Raw genomic sequence first — 26,146 nt, forward strand, 5'->3', positions numbered from 1 at the left:
TTACCGCACGTTCAAGTGTCGGGAGTCCTTGTACTTGGCTCTCGAGCTTTTACTGCGTTTTTTCACTTTTTGGAAGAGAGTTACTCTATTTTTCGGTCAATCGAGCCTTGTGCTCCATCGATCACCCTTCCGATTAACAGGGACCAGTTTTTCTGATTTTTCAGCGCCCCACAAGGGCGAATTTCATTGTTTCTTTGTGGAGGCTAGAGCGCTGAAGTTTTATGTGGCCCAAGCAAGGAGTTTCCGGAAAACCTCTAAGCTCTTTGTGAACTTTGGTCCTGTGAACCATGGGAAGGCCCTGTCCAAGGATTCCATTTCCAGGTGGCTCTCCGGCTGTATCACCTACTGTCACTGTTTGGCAAACCGACAGCTGCCTGGCCGTCCGAGTGCCCACACTACCAGAGCGATCGCTGCTACAATGGCGATCCTGTCTGGTGTGCCCCTGCTGGACATCTGCAGGGCTGCGACGGGGAGGTCGACACACACCTTTACGAAATTCTACTGCATCAACAGGGATTCCAGGGAGGAGTCCAGAGTCGGGCCAAGCAGTGCTGCACGACCTGTTCGTTTGAAGGTGGCCTGGTGAGGAGGTAAGAAATGCTTATGTTGAGCCTTGCCACCTCCCGTGGTTGTGCATGTGTGTACAGTTATGTATTCTTTATTCGTGAGCATGTGAATCCATGCCAGACCCCATGCTGGAGAAGGAACGATTTACTTACCTGTAACTGTTGTTTTCCAGCATGGGTCTGGCATGGATTCACATGAGAACCCTCCCGCCTTCCCCTCTGCCTTCTCTTGGTCCTACTGCCACTTTACGTGCTACCAAATGTGAAGATGGCTGCCAGAGGAGGGGCTTAGGTAGAGGGCAGTCATTGGCTGGGGGCAATATGACCCAGAGCTCAGTTATTGGTTGTTAGGAGAAAGTTCAGAAATAAAACTGAAACTGATTTTTTTCTTTACCGGGGATTTCCAGCCTGACGGGGAATATTCATGAGCATCTGAATCCATTGCAGACCCATGCTGGAGTACAACAGTTACATGTAAGTAACTTGTTCCCATTTCCCTCTTTTTAGGAAAGTCGAATCTGGGTGTTTTACAGTGCGCTATTCTGCCCCCTGTTTTCTGTCCACACTGCTCCTGCGTTCCCCTGTGGCTGCCCGATTGTTGCCTCCTCTGTATGAACCCTCCCCTCTGTTGCCACCTGTGGTGCTCACCTTGCTTCTTTTCTCCCTCACCCTCTCTTCTTGCATCCTCGCTGTTAGGCAGAATCCTGTGCAGTTTCCTTAGGGAACACTGCAAAAAGATTAAGACTACAGGAGTAAGCAGTAAACCCAATTGGTAGCAGTCTGCACCACCCAGATTTACCTGGTAGCTGTGGCTGAGCAGTCAGACTTCTCTCAAGATGAGTAGGGCAGTATACAGAGCATACACAATAGGGCCAAAAACACAGTAGAACAAGCAAACACTGACCAGAGCTTTGGTATCAAAAGTTTATTATTTATTTAACACAAACTTTAAGAAAATACACTAGCACTATATAGTAAAGCAAGTCCAAACACAATCCACAAAAGTATACACACCTCCCTTAAGAATTATTAAACAAGTCTAAGTTAAAACACCACTTATTTACAAAACAGAGGTGAGCGCGTAACCCAGATGGCATTCCAATAATTCGGTTAAAGGGAGAGAAAAAGGCAGAGCATAGGAATAAAACAGTTACCAACTATTTTAGAAGATCATAGCAAGTTGGTGAAGGCAGAGTCAACTGTAGAGCCAAAGTTCATAGGCCAGGCCCACTTTAAATGGAGCAAGGCAAAAATGTGCCCAATTTCACACAGTCAAAAATGCACTAAAAGTCTTTGCAGAATGTTCAACAGACGTAGGTACGATGTAGGAAGATAAAGTTAGAAGGTCTGGGGCCAACCCAGTGGGAAAGCAAAGGATTTAAGGGTCACCTTTAGCAATCTGTTGAAAGGGAGGCCAGGTGGAACACAGTACCTTGAAAAGAGAGGAAGCTCCAGCGGTGGCAGTTGTTCCTGGGAGCGGGTGCAAGTTGTGGCTTCGACCAAGGGAAGAGATAATCACGTCGAGGAAGAAGACTGGAAGTTGTTGCACTGCACAGGGATGAAACCAGCCGTTGAGTTCTCGGTTAAAAGGTGCGTTCCTTTTATTCGCGGTCAAAGTGATGAAGCTTGGGGATCCGGCCGCCGAGGTGCTTGGCACGGGCGATTCGACCAAGGGACATCTTTGGAAGGCAAAAAGGGTCAACTGGTTGGTCCCAGCAGCTCAAAGGAAGAAGACTCGTCCAGCAGAAGATCTTCTCTCATCGTTGGGAAAGTGGTGAGGCCGTTGCAGCAGGGCTCCACTGGTGGTGTCATCGTTGCAGATGGCTCAGCTTCTCCCCTCTTCGGATTCTTTAGGTCTTGTGGCGACTTCTGAAGTTCCAGTCCCCAAAGCCCTGCTTTTATGCAGAAAAACCCCCATTCAACAGCCTAGCTGTCACTCAAACATGCTAAGTGGTGAGCTGGGCGGCTCACCACTGGGCCAATCCGACTAGAGTGCGACTTGAGTTGCCGAGGCAACGCAGTCCAGGGTGCCTATTCCCCCTCCCACACATCCTGTGGACCCCAGACAGAGTGGCACCATTTGGAGGGCTTCTGTGGAGAAGCCCACCAAAATAGTGGAACAAAGGGCTCAACTTGGGTTAGAGTTTCAGAGGCGAACACAAACGCCATTTTAAAACCAAGTTCCTGCGAAAAGACCCAACCGGTGAATTAATATTAAATAAATAACCCAGCAGTATCTTTAACATTGCACCAAAAAGTGGTGCGCTTAAAATGAATGGGAAAATCCCATAGGAAATATTCCGGTGGAATATTTCGAGTGATAACCACTGCCACCAACCAGAAACTCGACAAGGGGGGACTGGACAATGCCCCCTTGAAAACAGACCCAGGGGCAATCTAATTAACCCCTTCCAGTACTTCCACAATATGATGGTTTGTACTGGTTCTGTTCACAAATGTAGACTAATAAAGCCAATGGTGACTTTACATGCCCTGGGAGACAGTACTCAGTCCCAGGGTATGGAGTCTATGTTTGGGGGTCACTATGACACCGCTGTGTTACTGCACTGAGGGTGCTGTGTAACACAATACAAAACAGATGATACCCTATGGAGTAAAAGACCCCATAGCTCATAAAACACATACAAAGTCAAAGACCTCTCAAATCATGACTAAGAGTGGGAAGAAAACAGTCTCACTCTTAGCAGGAGAAAAAAACAAACCCCAAAAATCCAGCAAAGCTGCTGGGGGACTCTAGGTTTGGGAAATTAGCCATGTAAGAGAATTCTCCCTAACACTCGCACCCTCTATGGTGCTCTCAATCTCTCCCATCTTCTCAAACTGCAACTCTATCTCCTATCCTATCCCACTCACTAAGTGTGATAGGAAAAAGTTCAAGAGGGATATCCTGGTCTCCATCCCTGGCCTCCCTATCACTGACACCCACATCAGTGCTTCCTCCAGATAGACCCTAATCGACATCCTCTGTTGTTCCCTCCGCATACCTATGGACCCCTGTCCCTTCCTCTCCCATTAATGGTGGCAATCGGTGGGAGGTCCTCTTGGCCTTCTTCTACTCCTCCAAGATTAATGTCTATCTGAATGGCACCGTCTTGGTCCTGGATCCCCAGCCCAATCTTCTCCTTTTCGATAGGCGTCTCCTGTGTCTTATCAACTACCCTTCTTCTCCCGCTACTCCTACTAGCACCTCCCTTGCTCCTCTGCTACCTCTTTCTTCAGCTGCCTCACTCGAACCTTCCGCATCTTCTCTAGCTACTATGTCACCTCCTGCTACCTCCTCTGCCCACTCTTGGCCCCCCCCCCCCTGCTACTTCTGCTGGCTGTTCCTCACTCCTGTACCCCACCCCGGAAGTCTTTCAAAGGTGGCAACCTGCTCCACATCACTACTCTCAACACTCATCTGACATCTGCCACCTCCTCAAAGAACTTAACCTGGATGTCCTTGCTCTCACCAAGATATGGTTCAGGGCCAGCTCCGGCATGAGCTTTGACACTCTCCTTGTTGATGGCTACAAGATCCTCTTCCAGCCCAGAGCCAACCGACCCGTAGGTGGAGTAGCTCTGATCTTTCCGGAGTGGGCCCCTGCTTCTCTCATTCCTATGCAGGCCTACTCCTCCTTTGAATGCCTGGTCTGTAGGCTCTCTATCTCTCCTGATCTCTCTCTGACTGGGGCCACCCTCTACAGGCCACCTGGCCAGGTTGCCCTCTTCCTCTCAGAGTGGGCTGACCTCTCCTCCTCTGTTCTTGCCTCTACCTCTCAACTTCTCCTCCTCAGAGACCTCAACATTCACCTGGATGCTTCTAATCGCTCCTATGGGCTCTTCTGCAACCACTGCGACTCTCTCTCTCTCGCCATTCTTCCCTCTGGTCCGACACAATCTGCTGAGCACACCTTTGATGTTCTCATCTCCTCAGACATCCCCCCCTCTCTAACCCTCTCACCACTCCTCTCTCTTCGACTGACCACTTTCTGCTTTCCTCTCACCTGAAACTCTCTGTCCCCTTGGCGGAAAAGCCCACCCCAGCACTGCCACCTACCTTCTCGGTCATTCAGCCCATGAAGCGTGTGACAGTGGATGCCTTGCCTCTACCTTCTCTGCTCCTCCCTCCCCTGCGGCTGAGTCACACTCTGACACAGCCCTCTCTAACTTGCATCTTTCTATCTGTAACACATTGGGCATCCTTGCCCCTGTCATTAGAATCTGCCTGAATCCTACCTCCAAGTGCATCCCTTGGTATGACTCCGACCTCACAGCCCTGACACGCAAGTGCAGGGTGGCTGAGGGACAATGGAGGGCTTCGGGCACATCATCTGACAAACTAGCCTGCCGCCTGCTCCAAAGGCAATACAGACTCCCTGTCCTGTCCAAGAAGAGAGTCCACATCCAAGCCGGGGGGGGGGGGAGTTTGGGGGTGAGAGTGTGTGTGTGTGTGTGTGTTTGCGAAACCCTGCCCACTTTTCCCATGCGCCTCACCGCATAATGTAGATGGCGGCCGGGACGGGCAAGTGTCATTTTCCAGGACTCGTCCCACCTGGTTATAAGGTAAGCCTTTAGAGGAAGGATGGTTATGGCTTCCGTTTCGGTCCGCAGTGGTCTAGGGGGCCTCTATATTGTTGATCCATGGAGCACCGCCGCCCAGGGGGTTAGCTTTCCTAGGCGCCCCGTTCCCTGTCAGCCTTGGGAGGGTCCTGTATCTGGTGATGGTTTTGCTGTGGGTCTTTTCCTCTGTCCGTGTCTGGTCACTGCAGCCATCTGGTAATAATTCAGATATACCTTCTGATTGCTCCATCCAATGATTTTCTTGCCTTCTGCATGTTATGTTGGAGCGCTGAAAACGGAAAGACACTGGGCAGTTTCTGATATTGGAGATAAGTGATCTGCAATAATACATACTGGCAAAGGGGTCGGAGGCATGAATTAGGGTTCTCAACTGCCACCATCTACCTCAGGGCTAGGAATGGCCCTGGATTTCTCCCTTGTAGGCCTCCCTCTTCTGGCTGAATGGGTTTCCCTCCCCTCTTTACAAGGCCAGATGATATATGATATGGCATTTGTAACGCGCCTATACATGGGTGTTTCAAGGCGCGACGAGGCAGGGAGGGGAGGAAACAAGGGGAAAACAGACAACGATCCTACTAGGCCAGGTGTCATTCAGATCGCGCAAGTGCAAGGGTGGGGGAGGGGGACAAGTGCAAGGGGAAGGGGAGGGGGGGGAAGTGCAGTACAAGGTAAGTGGCGTAAAGTAATAAATAAATAGGGCCAACTGGTGGCAAGTGCAAGGTAAGTGCAGAACAAGTGCTGGAAAAGGGGGGAGAGACAGTCCCGCAGTGCAGAGGGGTTCCAGGGCATCAGTGCAAGTGGAGAGTGGCTGGGCCCAGGACCGAGGCCGTTAAGAGTGGTCCAGTTGCAGAATCAGTGCAGTTTCAGTGAGGAATAATTAGCTGTTCAGCAGAGGAGAGGGAGAGAGAAAGCAGAGGCAAAGAGGAAGGTTTTGAGGTGCTTCCGGAACCGGAGATGGTTCTCCTCAAGTTTCAGGGAGGCAGGAAGGCTGTTCCAGAGGGAGGCCCCTGCCGCGGTGAGAGATCTACCCCCAGCTCGTTGCTTCGAGAAGCGGCTGACCCTGAGGGAGTTGGAGGCGGATGAGCGAAGGGCTCGGGAAGGAAGATATTTGGGAAGAGAGAGTTGAAGGTATATAGGACCAAGGCCCCAGAAGGCCTTGTGGACAATGCAGAGGGTTTTGAACTTTATCCTCGCAGCCACTGGGAGCCAGTGTAGAGATTTCAGTCCTGGAGAGATACGGTCCCTGGGCTTGAGGCCAAGGACAAGTCTCGCAGTTCTGTTCTGTATGAGTTGCAGAGGGCGGAGAGTGGAGGCAGGCAGATTAAGGTAGAGGCTGTTACAGTAATCCAGCTTCGAGAGAACCAGGGCTCAGGAGACAGTGAGCTTCTGGGGGAAGGAGAGGAAGGGAAGAATACCTTTGAGGAGGTGCAGCTGGTAGTGTGACTTCTTAACGACGTCAGAAATATGAGGAGAGAAGGAGAGTGTGGAGTCGAAGATGACCCAAGGTTTTTTGCATTGCAGGTAGGAGCAGGGAGGGGGCCAAAGGAGGCAGGCCAGAGAGCTGCAGGGAAGGAGGGAGTGGGTGTACCGACGAGTAGGATCTCAGTCTTACTGGCATTAAGGCAGAGGTCATTTGCGGCACACCATTCCTGGATAGCAGACAGACAGTCAGAGATGAGGGAAGGAGAGGGGGAGGCTGAGGGTAGCCTGAAAATGAGCTGGGTATCGTTCGCATAGCACTGGAAATTAGGGCAGAGAGCGGCGATGCGGTGGGCAAGGAGTGCCATATACTGGTTGAACAGCCAGGGAGAGAGATTAGATCCCTGGGGGACACCACAGGTGGAGAAAAAGATGTCGGAGAGGAAGGACCCCAGTTGGACCTGGGAGGGTCGATTTGAAAGGAAAGAGGTCAGCCACGCCAGAGCCTGACCAGTGATACCCAGGTTTTCACGGAGACGGTTGAGCAGGATGGCATGGTTACTAGATTACTAGCCTTGTCATTGTCTACAAAATTGATAGATCTGTTGAACTCCCTTGGATCAGGTTCATATACTTTGTAAGTTGACCAGGGTCCCCATGTTTCTTGATTAAATCATGAATGGTTTGGTCCAGAGAAATCACCACTTGAATGTAAGAGTACTCTGAAGAGCTAGAACTGCACTGCTGAAACAAGCCTATCATACCATGCCTTAATAAGTATCCAGAGACCAACCAACCTTTGTCTAGGTTTTGAATGGCATCTTGAATCCACTCAACCAAGTCAATTAAGATTGCTCTTTTTTTAAAGTACTAGTTGACATGCTTCCAACTGTAGCTCTGCAAGAGAAATGGAAAACGGTATCTCTACATGAATTACTCTGTACTTGTATTTTTTGGGGATGCTGAAAGTTTGAAGCACTTTCATTTGGCCCTCCATAACCATTCCATCCGATGTCGAAAACTGAAACCTTTTCTAAAGCAGAATGCAATTTTCTAATAAGCCTGAGGGAACGCGGACTAGGGTGTAACACACAGTACGTTAGTCATGATAAGGATTCTTGTGCTTAATTTGCATTTCCCTAGATGATGGTGATGATTTTAAATGTATATATTGCATGACCGCCAAAAGCCATCTTGGCGCTATGCAGAATACATTCGCAGCTATGGCCCACTATCATATTTAAGACAGGAATGTCTTTAGTTACTGGCAAAAGCGCAGATGATCCACTGTCGCTCAAAGATCGAGTGGAAGTGAGTTCCAACTTTTCGCAACGGCCACCCGAGGGAGCCGTACACTAGGAACAGAAATCATACACGACTGAAGAGAGCAAAGTGGCCGGCGGAGACATACGGACAGAACTTGCTCCATAGAGCCCCCTGTCTGTAAATTGCCCGGTGGACAATGCATAGCAACTCAAACTGTGCCCTCTGAGCCACAGGCAGCCAGTTAAGCTGCTGCAAAGCTGGGGTGACAGAGGTACGATAAGGAGTAGGGGCCACTAGCCTGACTGCAGTGTTTTGGAGCACTTGAAGGCGACGGATTAGATAAAGTGGCAGTGCTAGATATAAGGCGCACACAGAAGCCACTTGTGCTTCCAAGGAAAGTGATGACATCATTTGTACCCCTAAATCCTTTACAATGGGAACCAGAGTGGAACAGGGGCCAAGAGAAGCAGGACAGAAAGCAGGGGTCCAAAGAGAAAAAGTATAAGGGGGCTTACCACCAGGATCTCGTTCTTGTCCACATTCAGTTGAAGCAAATTGCGGCCCATCCAACACAGAGAAACCCCCTCTCTGTCAATAATATGGTAAAAACAGAAAGAGTCAGTTATCCCTGCCAAACACATGAGCAGGTTGTAGGACCTGCAGCTGTGGAGGGACTAAGGGCGGCCAAGCAAGAGACACTACAGTTATCAATTTGTAGGATATCTGTTTTAACTGTACAATTTGATGGGCACATATTAGCCAGATCCAAAATACAATACTTTAAACATAACAGATGATAGAACATTGTATTACCATGTAGTTTGGTTTGGCATGCAACCAATGTAGTCGACAGTAACCTTCTTGTGGAAAGATTACTAAACAGTCTATTTCACCTTCATAGGTTATCGTCAACTGGGAGGCTGCTGATCTGGGCGAGAGAGAAAAAGCAATGCTGAACTTCGCTCTTGTGGTCAGTCGTGCCGAGAACATAAAAGATGAGCATTTTAAGAAGTTGGAAGAGAATGGCTTGGACAGTGAAGATGCCTGGGACATTGCCATGATTTCGGCCTTTTTTGCTATGTCAAATCGCATTGCCCACTTCATAGACTTGCGTCCAAATGCAGAGTTCTATAGCCTGGGTAGAGTACCTAGAGAAAAGCAAAAATCAGGATCATCGTAAAATTGGTTTTGTATATCAACGTTTTGTAGGGTTTTAGCGCTGTAATGTAAATGGAGGACACAGGAATGCCAGTGTCTTGTACCTATTAAGTTCTTATTATCATGCATCAATAATAACAATATCAGGTTTCATTATAGTGTTTCATGGCAGATTCCTCATACTTCTAAGCTTGTTTATAATAGAGGCTATTACTCAATTTAATGGTACTAAGTTTATCGACCTAAGAAGGATTAACGGCTGAGACTGCCCTGCCAGGAATTGGACTTGCTTAACAGATGAGGTATTCTCCCAGAAAAGAGGCAGCTGGGCTGGGAATAGCTTGACTACTCCAGGGCAAATAAATAGAAACGTGCTTTGACTGTCAGAAATCAAATCTTTGTGAGCACTAATGGTCACTAGGGGAATTGGGCCTCAACTTTCCTTTTCTTCCAAAGCAATACCTGAATAGTTATAAACTACCTTTAAAAGTACATTTTGGTTAACTGGTTCAGTAAAGAAGACCAGATGAAATGTGGAAAAATGCCACTGTAGAAAATCAGTGCACCTGCAAACTGTCAAAAGCCTACTTTCCCAGTATACAATGGATTGCAAATAAATAGAACAGTACGGACCCCAGACCCTCATTTTTAGTTTAAAGGCAATAGTAATACTATTTAGAGATATTGTAATATACATGAAAAGGCTTGATGGTTTATTTGATTTTTAAGTTGGAGAATAGGTATCAGTCTTAATAATTTACTTACTTCTTTTATAGCACTTATATATTTTAATTTTGTATTTGCATTATGGTTAACAATTTAACCTTTAGCAAACACACACAAAATACATTTAATCAACAAATCTAATATGAAATTCATAGATAAAACTACAAACATTTTTAAACATCTTTTAAAGCTTAAAATTAAAAACAGTAATAAAGATATGTGTCATGCCCGCGCCGCTGGCGCACGTATTTGCAACCATCATGGACTACTTGTTACTCATTTATCCTCCTAATACTCCTTGAACAAATCCTTTTCACGCCTTGGTCTTTTATTTCCATTTGCTCAACTTTGGTTCTTTCTTATTTTATTCAATTAACTACATTTACCATAATGCACCTGGCTGCAGTCCTCTATTCCTGGCTATTCTCGTTCATCGTTATTGGGACCACAATCCCCAGAAGCCCTAGCGGCCAGTGCTGCTTCCACCTGCTTAGGACCAGAGAGGGAGGAGGCAGATTGTCTTCAGGTGTGCTGCTACAGGTGCTGTCAATTAGCCTGCCTCAGAACAGGGCAGGGCTGTATATAAGCAGCTGCCTGCAGGAGCACAGTGTCTTGCATCCTGAGATCTCCCCGCTCCTGTTTGTCTTGACCCTCTACTTTTTATGCTGTTCCTGTTGCTGCATTATCCTGTTTTGATCCAGTGCCCTTTCTGGGCTCCCTGCCCTGCAGCCTACCCCTCTCCGGCTGCCTACAGTCCTAGTCCTCTGCAGCCCGCTTTGCAGCCTGCCTCACTCCGGCTGCCTTTGATCCTAGTCCTCTGCTGCCCGCCTTGCAGCCTGCCTCTCTCCGGCTGCCTACAATCCTTGTCCTCTGGGCTCCCTGCCATGCAGCCTGCCTCACTCCGGCTGCCTACCGTTCTGCTCCTCTGGGCTCCCTGCCCTGCAGCCTGCTTCACTCCGGCTGCCTACATCCCTTGTCCTCTGGGCTCCCTGCCCGTGCAGCTTACAACCTTCTGCTGTCTCCAAGCCCTTGTTCCCTGTGCTCCCTACCTTGCAGCCTGCACCTCTTTGCTGCCTACAGCCATGCTCCTCTGGGCTCCCTACCTAGCGGCCCTATTCTTTTGGGCTCTCTGTCTGTCGCCTACTACTAATCCCGCTCTGTCCTGTTCTTCTGGACTCCCTGCCTTTCAGCCTACTACAGTCCTCTGCAGTCCAATACAGTTTGCCTGCACCTAGTGCCACTCTTGACTGCAGACCTGCTTCCTACTTTGCAGCCTTCTGTTTTCCTGACTGCTGCTCCTTGTTCTCTTCCTTGAGTCCTCTGTACTCCACCTTAGGTTATCTATTTCAGTCTAACTGCCTTTCCTTCTGCTAGATTGCTCATTGACTTTCTTTTCGCTGGATATTTCTGTTCTTGTCTTCTCATGTGTCTTATGTAATCCCTTTGTACAGAGCTTGCCTATTGGTTTCCGGCAGGCAACCTCTGCCCCTTCCTTTGTCGCGTTTTCAGTGTTACAGACACCCACTGCTGTTGTTCCCAGCCATGAGCATACAGCGTGGGCCTCTGTTATAGCAATCTGTGCAGAAGGCTGGAGTTTCCTAAGGTTCGTGGAACACTCTTTCCCATTTCAGCATACACCCCAAGAGGGAATCCAGTTTGTTTGTACCTTTGTATCTTTTGCCCCTTTTGGCTCACAGCTACTGTTTCCTACTCTTCTTTCTTGTTGAACTTACTGCTGTGTGTGCTTATCTGCTACCTTACCTCAGCACAGCCACCCAAACCCTACTTGGGTACCCTGTGCCACTCTTGACAGAATGCAAGACCAAAAAGATTCTTGTTCCATAGGCAGGAAGGGCACACACAGACCAAAGATGCTTTCTTTTCGGTTCAAGAAACCTCTGCAAAAATCTAAAGTTTTCTTAAGGACTGCAAACAAAAACCATAGTTTAAAAGACAGACTCGCCCTAGTAAACAAAGGTTTACAAGCACAGTACTACACTCACTGGCTCGCTGACCCTTCCATGTGTAACTACTATGACATTTGCAACTATGATCCGCAGTCTCTATCTATAGAAGAGCTACAGCAAGAAAATGAATTCCTGCAGATTTTGTTAGCCCAACCAGTGGAAAACACTCATGCGGTTTCTGGCATTTCTTCTGACACTACATTCGAAATTCAGCCGGTACACGAACCTTGTATTCCTTTATCCCAGGCTATCCTGTCTCAGGACCAATGTCGTAACACTGCTACAGCCAAGGATATTGCACTCATTGTGGCAGACTCTCAACCAGATTACGCTGTTGCCAAAGTGATATGCTCAAGATCAGCTTGGCATGCTACACAACCTCCCCTGACTGCTGTAAACACTCATTTAACCGGACAAGGCATTCAGTATCCTGAGGTTAGTGCAGCTGGTCCTGGGTACAAAAGACCAATACTGACCATCGGTTGTCTTAATGCTTCCCCAGTAACTACTAACCATGATAACTCTAAGGTCAGTCTTCCTATTACAACACCCGAATTTTCTGCTGCACCAGATTCTGAAGCTGTAGAACAGGCTAATGGGACATACCTGTTACAAGAACAACTCTTAAGCCTTAAAAGACAAACCGAAGACCTCTATGATGAATTTGTCTATCTGCATTATAAGAATCTAGCAAAGGGACACAATTTACCAGACCATCTGACACTATGTCCAACACCCGACATTCTGTCTTTAGAGTTTAACAGATTAAGGCCTGTACTGGTAACACAGAAGAGGATACAGACTTATACAGAGCAGTTGGAAGACCTGAACTTGGCATATACATACTAGTTAAAGCTTGACACCGCTCATTCACTTACTAGCCACAGTAACACAGGCTGTCGTTCAGATAGTGAAGAATGGACTCCTCCAGTGGGCCAGATCGCTCACACGGCCATTACACCAAAGATCAAGTGTAATCATCTGACTGCACATTCCGCTGAGTCAAAGGATTGTTCCATTCTTGCCCTTGATGTCAGTCCTTTACTCCCACTTACAGCCTCTACTGAAGTGAAGTGACCAGATCTGAGATGTATTCTGCTTCTATGAACATTGGCACTCCTGACCAGGAGTCAGATCCTGAAACATACCCAGTACCTGTCTGGAATCCAACTTTGCCTACTGTCAATACCCCAGATCCATGTATCAACTTGGGCACACAAGACTTTGCAGGCCAGCCTTCGGAAGGCTTACCCTTTCCTGGTCCTACATCCACCATGCTACTTGTTACAAGATCCGCAAGCCCAATCTCTGCTGCTCCCCCTGCTAGTACTCCTGAATCTGCTACTGATGCCTCATCTCAGATCACTCCTACTGCAGTCGAAGCACCCCCTTCCTCTCTGCCTGCAAAGCCAGTTAAAAGTTCTACTATTAAGGCTACAGCTCCGGTAGATCCTGTTGGTGCCTCTGCAGCACCTAAACTACCAGTCACGACACCATCAGTCTCAGTTGCGTCCCTGTCGGCTGGTGCTCCTGTGACACCTATACTTCCAGCTGTTACAGCATCTGAACTTCCTACTGCCATTCCTGATCTTCCTGCAACTCATGGTGTTCCTGCAACATTTGTTACTCCTGAAGTCTCTGTCGCAAATCTGCATGTTGCCATTGCTGCTTCTGAGTATTTGGACGACCGTCCTAGAGCAACCAATTCAGCTGAATCTCTGGTTCCACCTTTCAGCACTGTACCATTGCCAGTCCTAAGGAAGACCACTTCTTTCAAAGCTATAAATGCCATGGAGTCTGCAGCACATCTCCACAGTTCCTCAGTTCATGAACGCACTGTTGGGTTTTTGGTCCCTAAGAAGTTGTCTTTTCTGAATTATACCTCAAAGGTTCGAAACATTAGTAATGTCTCCTCCCTTCAAGACTCTCACCTTGCAGCATTAAACAGTTTTTGGTGCTTCATGATGTGCCTTTTTGGTATACGACTCTCTCGCGGTGTGACAGGCCTTGGACGTGCTCTTCTTGTTGGTCAGTCTTCAGGGGGCCTGGAGAGGGGCATGGAGAGGGGCATACTGTCATGCCCGCGCCGCTGGCACACGCATTTGCAACCATCATGGACTACTTGGTACTCATTTATCCTCCTAATACTCCTTGAACAACTCCTTTTCACGCCTTGGTCTTTTATTTCCATTTGCTCAACTTTGGTTCTTTCTTATTTTATTCAATTAACTACATTTACCACAATGCACCTGGCTGCAGTCCTCTATTCCTGGCTATTCTCATTCATAGTTATTGGGACCACAATCCCCAGAAGTCATAGCGGCCAGTGCTGCTTCCACCTGCTCAGGACCAGAGAGGGAGGAGGCAGATTGTCTTCAGGTGTGCTGCTACAGGTGCTGTCAATTAGCCTGCCTCAGAACAGGGCAGGGCTGTATATAAGCAGCTGCCTGCAGGAGCACAGTGTCTTGCATCTTGAGATCTCCCCGCTCCTGTTTGCCTTGACCCGCTACTTTTTATGCTGTTCCTGTTGCTGCATTATCCTGTTTTGATCCAGTGCCCTTTCCGGGCTCCCTGCCCTGCAGCCTACCCCTCTCCGGCTGCCTACAGTCCTAGTCCTCTGCAGCCCGCTTTGCAGCCTGCCTCACTCCGGCTGCCTTTGATCCTAGTCCTCTGCTGCCCGCCTTGCAGCCTGCCTCTCTCCGGCTGCCTACAATCCTTGTCCTCTGGGCTCCCTGCCCTGCAGCCTGCCTCACTCCGGCTGCCTACCGTTCTGGTCCTCTGGGCTCCCTGCTCTGCAGTCTGCTTCACTCCGGCTGCCTACAATCCTAGTCCTCTGCTGCCCGCCTTGCAGCCTGCCTCACTGCGGCTGCCTACAATCCTTGTCCTCTGGCCTCCCTGCCCTGCAGCCTGCCTCACTCCGGCTGCCTGCCGCCCTTTTCCTCTGGGCTCCCTGCCCTGCAGCCTGCTTCTCTCCGGCTGCCTACAGCCCTGGTCCTCTGGGCTCCCTACCGTGCAGCTTGCAACCTTCTGCTGTCTCCAAGCCCTTGTTCCCTAGGCTCCCTACCTTGCAGCCTGCACCTCTTCGCTGCCTACAGCCCTGCTCCTCTGGGCTCCCTACCTAGCGGCCCTATTCCTTTGGGCTCTCTGTCTGTCGCCTACTACTAATCCCTCTCTGTCCTGTTCTTCTGGACTCCCTGCCTTTCAGCCTACTACAGTCCTCCGCAGTCCAATACAGTTTGCTTGCACCTAGTGCCACTCTTGACTGCAGACCTGCTTCCTACTTTGCAGCCTTCTGTTTTCCTGACTGCTGCTCCTTGTTCTCTTCCTTGAGTCCTCTGTACTCCACCTTAGGTTATCTATTTCAGTCTAACTGCCTTTCCTTCTGCTAGATTGCTCATTGACTTTCTTTTCGCTGGATATTTCTGTTCTTGTCTTTTCATGTGTCTTATGTAATCCCTTTGTACAGAGCTTGCCTGTTGGTTTCCGGCAGGCAACCTCTGCCCCTTCCTTTGTCGCGTTTTCAGTGTTACAGACACCCACTGCTGTTGTTCCCAGCCATGAGCATTCAGCGTGGGCCTCTGTTATAGCAATCTGTGCAGAAGGCTGGAGTTTCCTAAGGTTCGTGGAACACTCTTTCCCATTTCAGCATACACCCCAAGAGGGAATCCAGTTTGTTTGTACCTTTGTATCTTTTGCCCCTTTTTGCTCACAGCTAATGTTTCCTACTCTTCTTTCTTGTTGAACTTCCTGCTGTGTGTGCTTATCTGCTACCTTCCTTCAGCACAGCCACCCAAACCCTACTTGGGTACCCTGTGCCACTCTTGACAGAGTGCCATTCCTGACAATATGTCATTAGAATTCAAAACCTGATTCCATAAATAATCTTGTGACAACAGGACATCATAATTCATAAACCTTGCAAACATCTGCTTTCTCAAAGGAATTCAAATTACATATGCCCCCACCAAATGCTTGTGTTTCGACCTCAGTGTGACAAAATCTAAATATTCACTCACTTCTTAAGACCCCCAATTGAGCACCAGACACTTTAAAAACTTTGCTCTAAAATCACAGGAAGAATGTTAATATAGGAAAGGGGGAATACATATATGGTCTGATGTCATTCATTAAACAATACAACAGATGGTATTCAGTGATCCTACATCTATTATTTATCCAGTCCAATTAAAATCATTTTAGTTTGACTTTACAAGGAGAAAACATCAGATCTTCAACTGAACAGCCCGTATCATCCGAAATATTCTTACATTTGCTTATCCAACACTTAAGCACTTTACAGTTATCTAATTCCAATTGGCCTTGCAAAGATGCAAATAACAAATATTTTGGTGGCAATAAAATGTTCACATATAGCTGTAATAATTGCCAATTTGTGTAGGCTTGAATGGAGATGAGACCTATTTCATGCCGGATCAGGCTCATCAGAACTCCTATGACACTGTGATTCTTTGTTTGAAACTGTTTCAAAAATTAGTATATGCAGCATTTGACTTGAGTTGGAGTAATGGGACCAGGCAGCCAGGGAAGCAAATACTGTATGGTAATTAAATGTTTCCTTACAATATGCGCATCATTTATCTAATGAAATTCATTGCACATAAGTGGGTTGTGCTCCTGAAAACTTAATTGTATTAAAAATATTGGCAAATTTGACCAAGTCTATGAAAAATCTTTGATTGAATACCAGTAATGTTCAACAGTGCTTGCCTTCTTGGTTCGTTTTAACAATATGAGGGTGAGTAATGTCCAGGAAACCTTTAAGTATGCTACCGCTTAAGGTTAACAACAATCTTTAGTCCCTAAACCTGTGTAATGAAGACTAACTTGAAGTAGTCCAAAGATTGCCATGTTGTTGTTCTTCTCTGTCAGAACCTTAACAGTAAGTGGATGCACAGATATGGTGCTAAGCCTTCAACTAAGACTCATCAGTATCCGAGCTCGAGTTCCTCAACAGCCATGGCCCACTGAGAAACACTCCTTCCAATACACAAACCAGACATGTAACTGACCAATGCAGCAAGCATCAATCAACCATCATGAAAGAAATGCTACAACACCCATCTGGTGGATCCACCACACCACCACCTGGAATGAAACAGTGTTGCCAGGTGGAGCCCCAAAACCAAGTGCCAATAAAGTCAAGCTAAGCACTGAAATAATACCAATAACTGTAAAGACAAAGCCTGAAACTATGCTTAAGCAACAGTTAAGAGTGCTCCTAACCAAGGATGCATCCAACTGAAACTATGAGGAGGTGGAAAGTCCTACACTAATAATGACATGGACCCAGGCTCCTGCTAAGCATCTCGCATATGGCTCCAGGAAAATGAAAACTCCTAGAACAATGTCGAGTTTACTACATAATACCATAGAAAACTGCAAAACATCAATGCAGCAGAATATGAAAACACATTGCACAAATAATTATATACCACAGTAAAGGAGAGACCTGGGGAGAATGTGTTGGTCACAGATTTGTAAACCTCACAGGCAAACCCACAATAGGCCAGAGTACACTGAGCAGAGTCAAAGAAAACATCTGAACATGCACTGAAACTGGCTGTTGCAGAAACAACCTACTATGTAATGCAAAGTGGAAATATAGCTCCAGGCACAACAGCATCCGACTACAGGTATCTCCTAGCTACTTGAGACATACAGCCCAAAAAAAGCCCAATATGCAAGGCACAAACAGCAGTACAGTTGATAAATGCCACAAACCTGAGCCCGGAAGAATGTACACAGGGACACATGCCTTCACAGTTGATGGTAACAGAAGTACTTAATATTGAACAACTAGATTGGCAGAGACCACTTGAAATACAGTATTTATGGGTGATTTAACACACTGAGACAAGCCAGGAAACATGTTGCTACAGTAGCACCCCTAGACAGACACACAAAATAGCGGTCCTGCAGGATTCAATACTTCACCAATCCTGCAGTGAGGGGAAGAAAGTACCCATTAAGCCATAAATAAATTAGACGTGCAAATGAGATTGTTACCTGTATGCAGGGCTCTCAATCATTTTTTCATCCTGACTAGTCCTCTATTTTTGCAGCATAATTTGAATATTGAATACCTGCAAATAATATTGGGAACATAGGAGCAAGCACTTGTTACATGTGCAGAAAATGTTCACTGAAAGGACCAAGTAGTGACTACTTGTAGAACACCTGATGCAGGTATCATGAATGTGAGTGAGGTGTCACACTGTTTGCCCTTCAAAGCGTGTTATTTGGTAATTTGACGAACTGTTGCCATTCTGTAATCTAGAATGGCAGCTACTACTCAATGTTCCTGAATCCATGTTGATCATAAAACAAAGAGACTGGAATCGTTTTTATCAAACATAAAAGTTAAATAAGTGACTAATCCTTCATTAACCTACACGTGACAGCCAGCGCCAGACACCTTGTAAACCATCCCTCAACAGTTGAATAGAAATATCAGAATTTTGCATCAAAAATCCGCTGATTAAAACTGCCATCAAGTAAGCTGGTGTTTTGTGGCAAATAAGTGGCACATTAAAAATAGCCCAAAAAGTGGGGGCGTGGCCAGCGGCGAGGCAATGTAGACGTGCGCCTCCATCGCTCCCGCGGCCGTCCGTGAACATCCTGATCAATCAGCCTGAATCTGATGTTTTTGCAGCACCAAAAGATCACTGCTGATATCGCACGCCCGATCACAGTTGCAGCTGAAAAAATCGTTCAGAACCTTGGACGCAATCCAGCACAAACGGCCTTCGGAAAATCGTCGCGGAGCCCGAAGTAGTGAAACCAAGATGGCCACCCGCCGGGCCCTGCCCCGACGCGCCTGACACAGAGGAGGCGACGCAGCGGACAGCCCTGGGTGAGGCCGTGCCGGGGGACTGGTGGTGATAACATACAACTCATCCTGGGCCGCGTCGCCGGAGCGGTGCGCCCTGGTGGTCCGGTGGGGATCCCCGGCGGGGGAGGAACGCAAACACGGTAACACGCTGCCGCCAAAATTGTGCAACCCACTCTCGTCCCATCCCGGCTCTGCACTGGAGGCGATATCACGCTGTCGCAGGCCAGACATCATTGCCCTCGCCCCCTTACTGGGCGGATTACGTGCCTCGGAGCTGTAGCGCATCGGGGCGCTTTGGGGCTGTCATACAGGAGAAGAAGTGCGGTTTGGCGATCCTCGGACGCGGCCTCGCCTCCGGGGGAGGGTCCCACCGGAGGGACGAGGAGGTCCACCGCGGATACAGATCCCACAATACAGCGCGCACATCATAGTGCCAACAGCCGAGCCAGCCGGAACCACTCTCTGGCCCACTGGTGCCTCGATGAGCAGACGCCCCCCTGAACGGGTGAGCGCTTGCCCCCCCTGATCCCAACAATCGTACTGTGGAATGCCTGACAGTGCACCGCTCCATTGGCCCGCAGAACACGACACTACTGAAGGGAACTCTCAGAACCCCACGAGAAGCTGCACACTGGATCGATGTTAAATCCCACCCCGGGCGGACAAGGAGAGGCCCGAGACGAGCTTATAAACTGACTGCAACTGTAGAAAACATGTGGAAAGAAGGAGCTGACGGCCCCCTCGCCAAGAAATTCATGACCCTAGGAAGGCATCACACCCTGGAACACCCACTGTGAATCTCCCTGGACGACGGCCCGCACGCTCGGGATACCGCGACCCGGGAAAGAGCCCTAAAAGCCTCAACAAAAGTCAGAAAGCCCTAACGTTGTTACAGGAACTGTTGAGATACCCGCTCCTAGCACCTGGCAGCCTGACCCAGGGGAAACGCTTCCCCCACCACCACCCAGTGCCATCAACCCATCCAAAAAAACAACTGAGACCCACGACGGAAAATTGCTTACCCCCGAAACTGGCAGAACCAGCGACCATCATGGGCAAAGATAAACCCAAAAAACTTGCCGTACAACACAAAATGGATCAATATACCACGCCAACCACACAAAACCAAGAGGAGCCTGAACCGACCACAGATGCCCCCAACCCAGAAGCCGCAATATCGCTGTAAAATGTCATGGCGGCGATAGCCGACTCACGTGCCTCTATGGAGCAAAAAATAGACGGTATAAGCATGGACGTGTCAGCTTTTGTAAATCGTGACATCTCGTACAGGGGAAGCGGAACAACGCATCTCCAACACCGAAGATGAAATGCGCACCCTACAACACCAACTGGCCAGCGTCAGAACGGAGCTTAAAACACGGACCAACCGAGTGGACGATAGTGAGGGCAGATCAAGGCGTAACAACATCAGGATTCTTGGCCTGCCCGAAAACACAGAAGGGGCAAACATGGAAACCTTCATTGAACAGTGGTTCACAGACATGTTTGATGTCGACGCCTTCTCTAAATTCTTCTCGATTGAAAGGGCACACTGCATCCCCTCCGGGAAACCAATTCCGGGTGCACCTGCCCGCACCGTAATTGCCAAGTTTCTCAATTACAGAGATCGTGACGCGTTACTCCGGAGAGCAAGAGTCAAGGGCACACTGACATACAACGGCGCAAAAATAGCTTTCTTTCCAGACTACACAAGGGAAGTCCAAAAGGCCAGACAATCCTTTGATCAGTTAAAGAAACTACAAACCCTGAACGTCAAATACAGCCTCTTGTTCCCAGCACAGCTCAAAATATATTACAAAGGGACGACAGTTCACTTTGACGATCCGAAACAGGCCCGGAATTGGGCAGAGCAACACATTGAAGGGGACTGGAACACCCCGAGCAACAATAGGCGGAGGAACTCCCGGGTCCGCCGGGACCGGAACCCACAGCCACCACAACAACCACCCGAAGACCCCCATGCTGAGGGAATGGGGTGACCATGGATAGCATCTACCGAACAATGACAGTGCGACAGCATACCCATGTCAAGATTGGAGCAATAGGACGGCCGCAGCAAAGGTGGGCCACCCCATAGATAGCTAATTGTTTGATCGCTGGCCACTAGGACCAGCCTTGGTTGTTGTGTGAAGTTTAGGCGACAGGTACTTCTTGTTGGGAGGAGTATGGGGAGGGGGATGGGACAGTTTATTGTTATTATGTTCACCACCACAAGGGTCCTGGAGAGTACACCTACACACCATGAGAAGGTCCCACACACCACAAAACGAACACCACTACATCCACGCGCAATGTGTGACAGCGCACCTAGGGCCCTGAATACACAGACCAATGTCTCCTAACAGCAATAAAGTCAGAACCCTCAAGTTCCTGACTTGGAATGTTAATGGCTTGGGTGGAGGAATCAAGAGACGACTGGTCATGCAGTTCCTAAACCGACACAAGCCAGACATAGCCTTTTTAACAGAAACACACCTTGCAGGCACCACATGTAACCTTTTCAAACGCACTAACTACAGACTGGCAGTACACACAGGCTTTACCATGGGCTCCCGCGGCGTCCTCATACTGGTACACAAAAAGTTACCCTTTACCCTTAAAGTCAGACAGGACCCTAATGGGAGGTATGTATATATTACAGGAGAGCTGTGGAATCGGACCATAGCAATGCTGGCGGTTTACGCGCCACCGGCGCTACTACCAGCACTCATAGCTGACATCACGTCTATAATCACGGATGATGAATCTGACCTGCTGGTCACTGGCGGGGACTTCAATGAAGTCATGGATATAGAAATGGACCGCACACACTTGAGAGGGAGGAACCCGGCCAACCGCACCAGACTCGCCACCTTCGCCGCGGCATTAGGCCTAAGTGACGTGTGGAGGGCCCTTCATCCTGACACAAGGGAATACTCATTCCACTCTGGGGCACACGCCTCACTATCCCGCTTGGATTACTTCTTTCTTCCTGCACCAAACATGCATAGGGTCATAAACGCAACATTACTACCCCGAGGCATATCAGATCACTCCCCCCTGCTCATTGAACTGCACACAGCCAGACCACGATTCCCCCCACATGGCGTTTGAATAATTACTACCTGGGTTTCCCAGAACTCCTAGAACAGATGCAAACGGCTACCACAACGTATTTTGAAACGAATGTTGGTTCCGTTGACGATCCAACCGTAATATGGGAGGCCCTTAAACCAGTGCTGCGCGGCAAGGTCCTCTCCTGGACCGCTGCACATAGGAAGGAACACCAAAAGGAACTCCTCGAGGCCGAGCAATTAGTCACGCAACCGAGGCAGACCACCTAGCTCTCGACCAGCCCAACACCCACCGCCAGTTAACCCTAGCCCATAAACGCTTCCAGAACGTGGCCCTAAATTGTGCCAAGCAAGCTCATCGAACAATGCGATCTAGGATATACGAAACAGTAGATAAAGCAGGCAAAATACTGGCATGGCTGGAAAAAAGAGACGAGGGCCATCGCCAAATTAGAGCGATCGTAACAGAAAACTCCAAAGAATTAGTGAATGATAAAGACATAGCCGAAAGCTTTGCCTCCTACTATGCTGAATTATACAGATCTCCCGAAACACCTGCGAACACTGACATATTGAATGAAATCACCCTTCCCACCCTCACCCAAACACAACAAACCCTGTTAGAGAAGGATATCACAGAAGAGGAGCTGGTGACAGCAATGTCCCAGCTTCAAACTGGGAAAACGCCAGGCCCGAGCGGCTTCCCGATAAAAGCATGGCGAAAAGTGGGGACGAATGTAATAGCCCCGCACCTGTTGCGAATGTTCCAACACGCCAAATCCCGAGGTGCTCTCCCCCCAGACCTCCGGCGAGCCACGATAGTGGTGATTCCGAAAGCGGACAAACCACCAGACCGCTGTGGTTCATACAGGCCCATCTCCCTTATTAATACTGAGACCAGAATTCTCGCAAAGGTATTCGCCAACAGGCTGCAGCAGGTAATAACATTACTGATACACCCCGATCAATGCAGATTTATGCCGCAAAGATCCACCCGTGTGAACATACACAGGCTACACTCAGTACTTGAGAGAGCTCCTGCTCTCCAAGGCCCCTTAGCATTGCTCACAATAGATTTTGAAAACGCCTTTGATTCTGTGTACTGGGATGCTATATGGGTGGTGATGCACCAGATGGGGTTCAGGCCCCAATTCATAAGTTGGGTTCAGCTATTATATGAGTCCCTGGAGGCGGAAATGCGAGCCAATGGGTGGCCCTCGAATCCCTTCGCGCTGGGAAAGAGGACTAGACAAGGGTGCCCTATGTCTGCAATGATCTTCACGCTGGCCATTGAACCCCTGGCGATATTGTTGCGTACATCCACGTCTTGGACAGGTTTTCAATGGGAAAGCGACTGGGAAGACAGTTTCCCTATATGCAGATGACCTACTTCTCTACGTAAAAGACCCACACACCGCATGCCCCGTAATAACGGAATTACTTGACAGATATGGGTCATTTAGCGGGCTACGAGTAAACTGGTCCAAATCGACACTATTTCCAATTGCTAAACACAATTTTAGAGCCCCACCAGATTGCCCATACAAAATTGTGATGGATCAGTTTCGGTATCTGGGAGTGCAGGTCACCAACGACTTAAAAGAATATGTAACTAAGAACCTCCATCCAATAACGATAAGATTTACAGAAGATGTCTGCCATTGGGTCTCCCGCCCACTAACCCTACTAGGCAGGGCCGCATTGTTTAAAATGATGGCACTTCCCCGTTACCTGTATATACTACAGAACTCCCCATTATACATTCCGAAGGGAGAGTTCCAGAGAATCGACCGCGTGTTGAGGAAACTGCTATGGTGCAAAGGAGACCCTCGCATTGCACTGAGCATCCTCCAGTGCTCGGTGTGGGAAGGGGGGATTGGCCTCCCGCGCCTACAATCTTACTACTGGGCCAGTAAAATGGCCGTAGTCAATGATATGTTACACGGCGATACATCGCTGCCTCACAACAGGGTGGCGAGTGCTGGGGACCCAGGCAGTGCCCACCTCGAATGTCTCTACCGGGCAACGAACCCCAGGAATCCCCAAACCATGCGCTCCCACATCACACGAATCTGGGAGGAGACACACAAATACATAGGTTGGGATGCGAAAATCTCCCCCTTACAACCATTATGGGGAAATGAGAACCTTTCTGAACTGAACAAACTCCCGAGATGGCACCAGTGGATGAACCAGGGAATCACCACGGTTGGTGATGTAATTGTTGACGGCGGGCTGGCACCCTTCGAGCACCTAATTACTCGCTTCCACCTTGCACACACAGAACAATATCACTACACACAAATGCGACACGCACTAAGACCCCACCTCGTAGGCCTTGCAGACATGCCCGAAAGCACTCCCCTTGAAAGAAACATAGTCCGAGCAAGAATCGACACCAAAATAACATCCACTATGTACGCTGTTATAACATCCTTTGCCACCACTGAATTGTTGAGTCTTAAAACAAAGTGGGAACGGGATGTTGGTGCCATCCAACCAGAGGACTGGATGATTAGCCTAATGTACCCACGCGAGGTAGCGATTTCCGCCAGACTCCCACTCATACAATTCAAAATCCTGCATAGAGTATATTATCCTAGGGTTGCACTCCATAGATGGGAAAGGGCTACCGACCCGCTCTGCCTACGATATCAAAAAGAGGAGGGCACCTTCTTCCAGATATTATGGGGATGTGATCGGATCCAACAATACTGGCAACAGTGCTGCGATGAACTCACACGAGTAATGGGGAAAGAGATTCACAAATATCCGAAAGTACTGCTACTCGGGATGGAGGGTGAAGAAGACCTGTCCAGATACGAAAAACTGTTTCTGTCCACAGCCACGGCACTAATCAAAAGGAACATTGCGAGACTGTGGGGTTCAGCATCACCCCCGCAATACGAACAATGGGTTGCGGATGTGGACATGTGCGTGATGATGGAACGCAGAGTATATGCAGCCAGAGGCTGCACAAATAAGGTGGAAAAGATATGGCAGAAATGGGAAGATATGTAGTGAATCAGGTGACCGCATGTACATAACTTGATTTAAACGATGTGGGATATGACCTGGAAGATCCCTATATGAACGATGGTGTTGCTCCCGAGACCCAATTCAAAGGTGTGAACGATTAGTTGTTAAGGGTCCGTTGACCCCATTGTAATGTTTGTTGTTGTAAAATGTGATTAAAAACAAACAATAAAATGTGTTATTAAAAAAAAAATAGCCCAAAAAGGAACAAAAACATTTCCAAGCATTTAGAATGTGGGTCCCAACTGTAAGAGGAGTACAGTACCCCATGCAAGGGCAGACCACCATTGATTAAACCTATCACCAGGGGAGCTGGCTGCCTCTAAATGCACCAATTGCACTGGAGATCTGTTCAGCAATAGTACCATTTTCTGAAACAAAAAAGAAGGAATATGACCGGTAACATGAACATGTATGTTAAATCATTATTACATGTACTTCCTACTCAAAAGACCTTGTCAGCAAGATAGGAGTGACTCTTACCATATTTGCCGTGGATTCTAAATCCTGAGGAGGAACCGTGCTGAGAGGGCAAAGTTCTGAAATCTATAGAGAACAGCTTTCATCTCATGTGTACAATTGCTACCTTGGGCACAGACTGAATGTTGGCAATACTTTTCTTGAAACCTGTTCTAGGATCTGGGGGAAACCTCTGTGTGATAGTCAGAAAGTTTGCCTCATTCAGACAGGACAGGTTCTCTAGGCTTCCATAGATTTCCTTTATCTACCCTTTGTATCAGAGGCCAAGCAGTCAAGCCATGCTCTCAGGAGGGGATTGAGATTGATGAAATTGCAAAAGTAACATGGTTAGTGCTATGAATAAGGGGGTGTCCACACAGAAGTATATCTCAAATACATTTCTCTGCTAAATGGAACATCTTTATATACAGTTAGGATTAAATATAGTGTCACGTTTTAGAGTGAAAGTGCTTTTCCCGTAGTCGTTCGGCCAATGGTCTGTCTCGGCTAAGAGTCAGTAATGTTCTCACTAGGGTTAAGCACATTTAATGTTTGGTGATGTCGTTCCGGTTGTTATGCTTGACCATTCTACTTAAATGTGGTATAGAGTTCACCTGGAAAACAACGGGAGAGCTAAGCAATATTGTAATTGATCAGCAGAGGATGGTTCTGATGCTGCATGTTTATTATACACGGAATGGGTCATTACTGTTAGAACTACCCAGCCCCTCTCAAAATAACTGTCACCCATTTTGATCCTCTGTGGTAAAGACCTCATTGGGTTCCTTAAACTGTGAGACAGTATTTTGGGATTGGGATTCTCCAGGTGTCTCTTAGCAGAGCAGTCAGACTGATTGGTGTCTGGTGCTGCTGCATCTCAGTTCTGAGTGTCCTAATATTCCAGTGACCTCGAAGGGGGCAGCTGCAGGTTGATCTTGGGGATGAGGAGGCAGCTGCGTCCATGAATGTAGAGGTATGGAAACTAAAGTATTGAGCAGACCAGTCTGGTCCAATAGTGGTTCAGCACCAGTGGTGAAA

The 26,146-nt window shown here is 48.1% G+C and overlaps 1 protein-coding gene and 1 long non-coding RNA gene across 2 annotated transcripts in view; one reads left to right on the forward strand and one right to left on the reverse strand.

The window, feature by feature from the left end:
- Nucleotides 1–16,360, forward strand: part of LOC138515713 (uncharacterized) — a 679,975-nt gene extending 663,615 nt beyond the window's left edge. Inside the window, exon 5 of the mRNA XM_069630371.1 lies at nucleotides 8,737–16,360. Coding sequence (XP_069486472.1) covers nucleotides 8,737–9,015 — 279 coding nt within the window. The 3' untranslated portion in view covers nucleotides 9,016–16,360. The remainder of the gene's footprint in view (nucleotides 1–8,736) is intronic.
- The window catches only part of LOC138515714 (uncharacterized), a 173,507-nt gene that overhangs the window by 86,490 nt on the left and 60,871 nt on the right, over nucleotides 1–26,146 (reverse strand). The window lies entirely within an intron of this gene.

Source organism: Ambystoma mexicanum, chromosome 6q (genome assembly GCF_040938575.1).
Source record: "Ambystoma mexicanum isolate Mex_15411 chromosome 6q, UKY_AmexF1_1, whole genome shotgun sequence".
NCBI lineage: Eukaryota > Metazoa > Chordata > Amphibia > Caudata > Ambystomatidae > Ambystoma > Ambystoma mexicanum.